This window comes from Thunnus maccoyii, chromosome 2 (assembly GCF_910596095.1).
Source record: "Thunnus maccoyii chromosome 2, fThuMac1.1, whole genome shotgun sequence".
Lineage (NCBI taxonomy): Eukaryota > Metazoa > Chordata > Actinopteri > Scombriformes > Scombridae > Thunnus > Thunnus maccoyii.
This window is the reverse complement of record NC_056534.1, coordinates 1,935,222-1,945,307: the sequence shown is the minus strand read 5'-3', so window position 1 is coordinate 1,945,307 and position 10,086 is coordinate 1,935,222. Positions and strand designations below refer to the sequence as shown.

Here is a 10,086-nt window from a genome sequence, read left to right as displayed (position 1 = left end):
TGAAACTACTCTGCTATACAGTATCACTGCAGTTAAATCATGTGCAGAAGAAGAAACTGTTTGTGGAGGTGTTTTATTTCACTATCAGAGTCCTCCTCTTAAAGTCACTGAGTTTGGACAAGTTGTATGTGTTTCCCCCCTGTGTCCAGCAGAGGTCAGTATAACAGCACACATCAGAGAGGACAGTTTGATAAAGGCAGAGACAGAATGCACACACCTCTTAACTTCCTCATATGATTCAGCAACAACTACAGGAGAGAAGAAAATAGAAGAATTACATGAAACAGTTTAAACATTTCAGGACAAACAGTGAGGTGAACTTTGGACTGACAGTCAGATTTTTTCAGAGCTGCAGAGGACCTGATCTGTTTTTGTGAAAACTGTTCTGTGAACTGAATAAACTGACTCTTCAGAAAAAAAGAAGATAACAGAAGTAAAATGTCTCCCTGGAGATTAAACTCATCTTGTGCCAGATGTGTTTAACTGTGATCATCTAAACCTGAGGGAGGAAACAAAACCTGCCAAACCAGCTGCAGTAAGAGGTGGAGCAACACTGCAAAGAGAAGCTTCAATGTCACATTCATCAAATGAAACTGAAAGTTGGTCAGAAACACAGAGGAGCTGCAGTCGACACAACTGTTTCTGTTTCTGTCTGAAGAAAAATCTCTTCAGTTCTTTCTCAACAACTGATTCAAACACTGGTGAGTACAGCTGATAATATTTACTGTGTTTCAATAACCAGCAGTAACAGAACATTTACAGCTCTTCTCAAACAAGAGGTTACACTCTTCATTTTAAACTCACAATTGTCAAATAAATGCAAGTCAGACCCGTCACCAGAGGAAATTTATTGTACTCTCATCTGACTATTGGCACATCTGTTTTAAAGTTGAAATATATTAATTATTCTTCAAGAACAATATCTCAATCATATTCCAACTACACTGATGAAGAAAATTTATATCTCAGTTCATCTGCTCTTGTTGTGAGGGGCTGCTGCACCTGGTGGATCATTATCTTTAGCATATGCAAGTTTTAATATTTGTTCCAAATTTTTTTCTTGTTTAACAAATGTCTACTGTCCATTTTCACATGTTATTGTTTAAATGATTATTAGGCTAACTATTCAATAATTAATGAAACAGCTTTCAATCAGGAATTTAAAAGCACAACTCCCCTTCTCATTTACATTTCCTTTCTCTATTAGCTAACAGATTTGCTGAGTCATTTAACCACTGCTCTTAGCTTCTCTATTTAGCATTTTTCACATGTTTTCACTTTTGTTCTCAGTGTGTAGATATGTCTGCTGCCAGCTGTCTGCGATCTGAAGATCAGTTTCTGTGCTCCATCTGTCTGGATGTGTTCACTGATCCAGTCAGCACACCATGTGGACACAACTTCTGCAAAAACTGCATCACTGAAAACTGGAATATTAATGACCAGTACCTGTGTCCCATGTGTAAAACTGTTTTCCACACAAAACCTGAACTTCACATCAATACTTTGCTTAATGAGGTTGTTTCTCAGTTCATACAGGAAGCTCAACAGAAAGCCAGCAGCAGCAGCTCAGAGCAACAAGCTGCCAAACCAGGAGAAGTTCCCTGTGACGTCTGTACTGGAACCAAACTGAAGGCCCTGAAGTCCTGTCTGGTGTGTCTGACCTCCTACTGTGAGACTCACCTGGAGCCTCATCTGACAGCTTCTTGTCTGAAAAGACATCAGCTGATGGACCCTGTGGAGAACCTGGAAGACAGGATGTGTATGAAGCACGATAAACCTCTGGAGCTGTTCTGTAAGACCGACCAGACATGTGTCTGCATGCTCTGCTCTGTTTTAGACCACAAGACACATGAGTTTGTTCCTCTGAAAGAAGAATATGAAGGAAAGAAGGCAGAGCTGGGGAAGACAGAGGCTGAAATTCAGCAGATGATCCAGAAGAGACGACTGAAGATTCAAGAGATCAAACACTCAGTCGACCTCAGTGAGGAAGATGCAGACAGAGAGATAGCAGAAGGTGTTCAGGTCTTCATCGCTCTGAAGGAGTCTGTTATGAGAAGCCTGAATAAGCTCATTGAGACGATTGAAGAGAAGCAAAGAACGACAGAGAAACAGGCTGAAGACCTCATCAAAGAGCTGGAACAGGAAATCTCTGAGCTGAAGAAGAGGAGCTCTGAGGTGGAGGAGCTCTCACGCTCTGAAGACCACCTCCACCTCCTCCAAAACTTCCTGTCCCTGAAAGCTGCTCCACCCACCAAAGACTGGACAGAGGTCAGCGTCCGTCCACCATCATATGAGGGGACTGTGGTGAGAGCTGTGACTCAGCTGGAGGAGACGCTCAGTAAAGAGATGAGGAAGCTGTTTGAGGCTGAGCTGAAGAGGGTCCAGCAGTATGCAGTGGATGTGACTCTTGATCCTGATACAGCACATCCTCATCTCATCCTGTCTGATGATGGAAAACAAGTAAATGATAGTGATGTGGTGAAGAATCTCCCAGACAGCCCAAAGAGATTTACACATTATGTAAGTGTTTTAGGAAAGCAGAGTTTCTCTTCAGGCAGATTTTACTTTGAGGTTCCGGTTAAAGAGAAGCCTGACTGGGATTTAGGAGTGGCCAGAGAGTCGATCAAGAGGAAGGGACAAATCATGCTGACCCCTCGTAGTGGTTTCTGGATTATATGTTTGAGAAATGGAAATGAGTACAAGGCTCTTGCTGGGCCTCCAGTCCGTCTCTCTCTGAAGTCTCAGCCTCAGAAGGTGGGGGTGTTTGTGGATTATGAGGAGGGTCTGGTCTCCTTTTATGACGTAGATACTGCAGCTCTTATCTGCTCCTTTACTGGCTGCTCCTTCACAGAGAAACTCTACCCATACTTCAATCCCTGTATTAATGATGATGGTAAAAACTCCGCCCCTCTGATCATCTGTCCTGTCAATCAAACTGCCTAAACTATTTTTTTATGATCTGCAATCTATTAGGCAATGAAGCATTGCCAATAATGTACAGTATCAATCAATCTGGACATTTTGAATCTACTGTGTAAGTATACACCAAACAAAAGGCCAAATCCACTAAGAATGCATTGCGCCCACTAATAGCACCATGAACTGTGTAATATTTGCGACCGCAATCTGCCCTGTGTCAAGATCCTATTCACAAACTATTTTGCGCAACAGGCCAAACCTATTTACACAAATGTACAGATGAAACAATAGCGAACAACAAACATCCGCTCTACAACCAAAACACATCCTGCTCCATGTCTAAATTAACATCATATTCATTATTATCATGAGTCAGCACTCAGGAGATAAACATCTTATACAAACAGAGACAGGTGCGGTGTGCACAGCTGTGTGCGCACCCACACACTGGAGACAAGCGGAGTGAAATTAGCAACCCAGTCGCCCTAAGAAAACGTCGACATTGAAGGTTTCTGCAAACCACAGAAACATTGAATATATACATTTCAACACGTGTAATATGTATCATATCAACATTTCTACAAACGCAGCATATTACCATTTCTACCTGTTGAATAATGATGTTTTATGGTGTGACAACGCTGTGGTTAAGGTCTGGTTAGGTTTAGGCACACAAATCATGGAGTTAGGGAAAGATCATGGTTTGGGTTAAAATAAAAAAAAACAAAAAACAAAACAGCCGATGTCTCGCTAAAAACACCCGCTTTTGTCGGTTGAAACGGGAAGCGGACATTGGTTTCGAGGTCTCTGCTGATTTCCAGTTTGCAGTTGCTGCCTTATCCACCGACCCCTCCTCCTCTTAATAGGAAAGATCAGCTCATATAGATGGCATGTGAACTACGTCACTTTAGAAATGTTGAGATGATGCGTTTTGTTAAAATGTTGACATCATACGTTTTGTAGAAATGCTGAGATGATACCTTTTGTTGATATTTTGATATGATACGTATTGTTGAAATGTTAATATGCTACATTTTGTAGAAATATTGATATGATACGTTTTATAGAAATGTTAATACGCTTCGTATTTCACGTGTTCAAACGTAGATATTCAACGTTTCTGTTTGCAGAAACGTACATGCCAACGTTTTATTCTGGCGACCAGGCTGTAACATTTCAACAATACGTATCATATCAAAATGTCAACAAAACGTATTATCTCAACATTTCTAAAGTGACTTAGTTCACATGCATGATATGAGTTGATCTTTCTTATATAGGAGGAGGAGGGGCAGGTGGATGGTTAGTACGTTTGTTGGCAGCAAGTTGGACAACCAATGTCCGCTTCCCGTTTCAACTGACAAAAGCGGGTGTTTTTAGCGAGACATCAGGACATTTGCAGCCCTTTTTCTGGCCAGAAAACTGGCTTTGTTTTAGTGAGACATCGGCCATTTTTATTTTTTATTTTTATTTTAACCCAAACCATGATCTTTCCCTAACCCTAACCAAGTGGTCTTTGTGCCTAAACCTAACCAGGCCTTAACCACAGCGTTGTCACCATAAAACATCATTATTCAACGGGTAGAAATGTTGATATGATACGTTTGTAGAAATGTTGATATGCTACGTTTGTAGAAATGTTGATATCATACGTATTTCACGTGTTGAAACGTAGATATTCAACGTTTCTGTTTGCAGAAACGTACAATGCCAATGTTTTATTCTGGCGACCAGGCTGCTTTGCGGGTGCGTTGTGAATTACACGTTATCTTTTTGTCTCATTTGCACCAGTTTAGCCGCCGCAAAAGCAGCGCAATCCTTTTGTGGATTTGGCCAAAAGTATTTATACTAGAATACTGACACAGCAGTCAATACTTACATGGCAATGGATTAGAGACATAAAAACAAACGATTTAAACTGATGCATGTTTAAAAGATTCACTGTCCTTCATGTTAACAAATGTACATAGTTAATGTACATTGTAATGTGATGGATCCATCATGGGAAACACATGTGAAGAGAAACTAGGGTTGTGCGATTAATCAGATATAAATCGATTATTGTTTCCGATTCGCAATGATGCTCTCATTTTGTCTCGTCAATGTCGGAACAAGGAAGTGCTCTAGTATCGATTTAGGAGCAGTTGAGGATGAGAGGGGTACATTTCACTTTGTTTGCCATGAAACAATCAGATAATAACATTTTATATCTCTCATTCACTTGCTTTGTTCTCGCTATCGCCACTCCCTCTCTTCATTCACTCTCTAGCTCGCTCAACCAGCGCTGCTTTCTCTCGCTCTTTTTAAAATGAATCAGGAAGCCGACAGCAAAGACTAACTTTACTTTCAACATTATCAAACGTTAGGAGTTATCAGTAGGTTATAGCAGTGCACTATAACATATTGGATCTAATTTATTTTGGTCTAATTTATTTTTATTTATTATTTTTATATATTGAATATATGTTTAGTAATTTTCTGTAGGTTGTGGAACTGCACTACAACATAGTTGATCCTATTTATTTTGATATAATTCATATTTATGTACTATTTTTGTATTATTTATTTAAATTAATATATATTTATATATGATTAATTTTATTTATTTATCTCTTTTTTTAAACATGTACTTAGATATGTTTTTCAGTTGAATTATATTTAAAGTTCAAGGAAATCTGCTGTTCAATAAATGCATGTGTCCAAAGTCAATGAGTAATCATGTTAAATAACCATGATCTCAATATTGACCAAAATAAACATGATTATGATTTTTGCTATAATCAAGCAGCCCAAAGAGAAACTCTGTTCAAACCAACAGAGATTTAAAATCTCGTGAACATCCCAAAGTTTTAGTTAGTTACCAAATCTGTATCAAGTCTGAATCTTGTGCAAATGAATCTACAGTGATGTAAAATATATCAAGACTTTTTTTCATTAGATGTAATGATGCAGCCATAACAGTCATGATGTCCTGAGGTTGAATATTTCACTGTGTGTCATTTAGCTTCAAGGTTAGAACATGAACAGAGAGAGTAGAGTATGTGTCTCTGTTATAAAGGATGGAGTTATTAAAGTGTAAATAGATGTTTACTGGTATCTGTTATACTCAGTGATGTAGTGATAAGTTAATATTACTGTTAGAATGTAAATTATTGGTCTATGAACGCAATTGTACTGATATACAGTTATTTTAGTGTCCAAGATTTACTGACTTGGTTTGTAAGTTACTTGGCTGTGGATGTAATTCTATTAATCTCTATCAATGCCATTAGTGATGGTGTCTTTTTTCACCTTTAATTATGATAACAGACACATTTTAATAACATACAGAAGCTGAGTCACTAAACCATTTTACCAAATAAATATCTGTATTCATTTGTTGTGAAGAAACATGGTTGTTTACTGATACTGACCCTGTTCAGCTGTAAAATGAGAGAGAATGGTCTACTCAAGTGAAATTAACATATTTTATTTGAAGTATACTAACATGCTGATGTATTAATACATTTCTATATCATGTAGAAATTGTTGATAATCCAACAATTCAAGCATTATTAAACTTTTAAAAAGAAGCGTCTTGTTGTGTGTTTTTTGCTCAGTCTTGTCTTTAGATCCAGCCTCTTGATTGGTTATCCACCTTGGTTGTCTGAGCTGCAGGAGGATGCAGCAACACTCTGAGAAAGACATCTGGATGTTTGTTTCTTAACATGAAAGAAGAAATAAACTATTGGCTCACGTGAAACTGAAAATGAACACATGCAAACACATATAAAGAGTTTTCATAGTGTTCAGGGAGGAATATTTCTCCTTCTAATTCTGTTGGTGACATAACATATACTATTCAATAAATAAATAAATAACATTTGGCTCCAGCCTGTTTTCATATTATTCAATGCAACTTTTTAAAAAATTTTTTTTAGTTATTTTTTATTTAAATTTGTTTGTTACCATGAAAAACTGTGTTAAAGTGAACTGAGGAGAACTGCTGCTGTTTTAAAGGCAAAGCTGCTCACAGCAAATATTGATTTCAGTTAGGTTTCTGCTGCTTACTCAACTTTGTAAGAATAAAATCCTATCAGACTTGAACTTAGCTTTATGGCACTTAATGGTGTTGTTCTCTCCTGACTAGATTCTTACTCATGTTGTATCAGCTCTCAGATGTACATTGCTTTGGATAAAAATGTCTGCTAAGTGAAGCTGTAAATTGTAAATCGTATGTGCAGAATGTTTATAGGTGTGTGTGTCCGTGTGCATGCACATAGTCTTTATGAGTATGCATGAATGTTTATCTATGTGTCACTGTTCCTCTATCTGTCTGTACATGTCTATGTGCATGTGTGCGTGCACAAGTGCATGAAAGTCACTGAGGTTTGCACAAGTTGTATGTGTTTTCCCCCCTGTGTCCAGCAGAGGTCAGCATTCAATTCAAAGTTCTTGTGATCACCTATAGCTCTGTGCATGGTCAGACACCTGCCTACATTGGAGATCTACTGCAGCCTTGTGTCACCGTTATTTTCTATTTATTCTGTTTTTTGTCTCTGTTCTTGAACGGTGATATATAAATAAAATTACTTATGTACTTCTTTGTCATCCCAAAGTATATTCTTACATGTAGGACTGACCTTTTTGTGAACAGTGTTCTCTGATGAACTAACACTGCTGAAAAAGAAGATAAAAGAAGTAAAATGTCTCCCTAAAGATTAAACTCATTCTGTGCCAGATGTATGTGACTATGATCATGTCTAAACCTGAAGGAAGAAAGAAAACCTCACAACAAGCTGCAGTAAGAGGTGGAGCAACGCAGCAAAGAGAAGAGCTTCAACACCACATTCCTCTAAATGAAACTAAAAGTTTGTCAGAGACACAGAGGAGCTGCAGACCACACAACTGTCTCTGTTTTCTACGTGTGTGTTTACTGTTTCAACAACCAGCTTTACCACAAAACTCACCGTTCTTCTCAAACAAGAAGTTACACTTTTCATTTCACACTTACAATTTTCAAATACATGTAGGCTAAGTCAGACTCGTCATCAGAGGAAATTTATTGTAATGTCATCTGATTTTGGGCATGTTTCTTTTAAAGCTTAAATATATTGATTATCTATCAACAACAATATCTCCATTATATTCCAACAACTTTACCTGCTGCACCCGTTGGATCATTATCTTTATGCAAGTTTTACATTTTTTTAGCATGAGTCCTCTGTAGTATTGAGACATGGCGTTGAATTCAGTTTGAAAGGAATCACTTCCTTAAATTTAGCTACAGCACTATCAGATAGACTAGTGAAGACATCCTTGTCTGGTGGTGTGTAATCCAGTAATAAGAATTCAACAGTTATTACGTAATGGTCTGAAAAAATAGGAATTTGTGGAAGTTACAATCTGCAATGTTTTGTGTGCTCTTTTTGTGGTAAGAATCTAAGATGTATGTATAAATCAGCTTTATTGGACAAATATGTTTATGCATACAAGGACTCTGATTCCAGTTTCTAATGGCTCTCAGTGTACTTACACACTAAAATATTCAGGAGGATACATATTGAAAACAGGTCAAACAAAGATAATTGAACATATCACTGTTGTGCACAAGCACACGGGTGAAAAAATAGATACAAACATATAGAAACAACTAATGGACAACAACATACAATGTCAATATACATGTAAACTGTTTTTGTAAATTAACAAGATACAAATAGTGCAAAGGTGTGAAAGAGTGCAAGGAGAGCTGAAATAAATATTGTAATGGTAAAACAAAACAAAATTAAAGCTGCAAGCAGCGTTGGTCGGGACCTCGCACTCTGGCCCGTCGGGATCAGATCATTTTGCTTTTTAAAAATGAGGGGTATTTCTTATAAGTGTGGTGTGCTTTTATTTTGAAAGTTTGATTGACATGTGTACTGTCAGGTGTGGAGAGGCAATAAGTAACTGCAGCTGGACACAGAAAAATACTCATATATTTGTATGGAGAGTGTGAGTGAACCCACACCTTTTTGAACATTTACTGCTTCCACATAGTTTTAGATACAAACTTCATTTGAACTTTAAATGAGTCACAAGACTTTGACCTACAAATCTTGAATTTACATGTGTTTTTTATCTTTTATTGTTTTTGAGATATTAGAGTGTGAGTTTTAAAGTCTTTTCTTGCTCCTCCTGTGATTTTATAATGAGTGTGTATTGCGGAATGATTCACAGCACTGAGGGAGTGACATCACCAGGAGCAGTTGGAGAGGAGGATTTTAGAGTACGCTTTTTGTGAAATATCTTCATAAATCCCATGACTTAAAAATCATATTTTAGTAGGAAATTTTGTTGCGATTCCATTGATACAGGTTTGAAAGTGGTCAGACTTATAGTTTAGACGTCAGAAGCATCTGTTTGACACAAAGTCCATGCCCTTAGATTGCCTCCCCATTGGTTTACATTGTAAGGTGTGATGTGGCACTGCAACTTTCAGTGCTTATAAAATCCAAACCGTTTGAGTTATTACAAAGTTTTTAACAACTTTTTTTCAGCACAGTGTCATAAGTCACCTATTAAAGTTTGAAGCCGATACCATTAACACCCTCGGAGGAGATAGCATTTGTTCAGGGTCCAAAATCGAAGCAAAGTCTTACTTTGAAAGGCTAATTGCGGACTTCCTGTTGGATTTAGGTCAGGGGTGTCGCATATGATTTGTAGATCTTGATGAGACGAATAATTGAGTTTTGGTTTGATCTCTCTACGACATTCCTACGGGCTGTGGCTGCCATTTTAGTTACATAGGTGGCGCTAGAGAGCACATTTTGGCACTTTGGGGGTTAATTTTTACATTTTATCAAATTTTTTACCAGACCCGATGTGTGTCCCAAATTTGGTGAGTTTTTGGGCATGTTTAGTGGGTCAAATTTAGGGTTTAAGTGGCGTAATAATAAAGAAAGAAAGAAACAAACACACGAAAAACAATAGGGTCCGCCTTAAGCGAGGACTACTGTTTTACACTAGTCCTCTGCCTTTTGGGCTCGATCCCTAAATAAACAAACCCCCCAACTTGTGTTGGTTGCATAAGTGTTCACACCCCTAAACTAACACTTGTTGAAGCAGCTCTTGATTTTATTACAGCACTCTGTCTTTTTGGGTAAGAGTCTGTCAGCTTGGCACATGTCTTTATTGTTTTGCTTG

General features: G+C 37.8%; 1 protein-coding gene across 1 annotated transcript; it reads left to right on the top strand.

Annotated features, from left to right (window-relative positions):
- The first annotated feature begins 1,299 nt into the window (after positions 1-1,299).
- LOC121913230 (E3 ubiquitin-protein ligase TRIM39-like) lies at positions 1,300-2,943 on the top strand. The gene has a single exon (XM_042435934.1). It carries the CDS (start codon positions 1,300-1,302, stop codon positions 2,941-2,943), a length of 1,644 nt encoding a protein of 547 aa, XP_042291868.1.
- Positions 2,944-10,086: the final 7,143 nt, after the last annotated feature.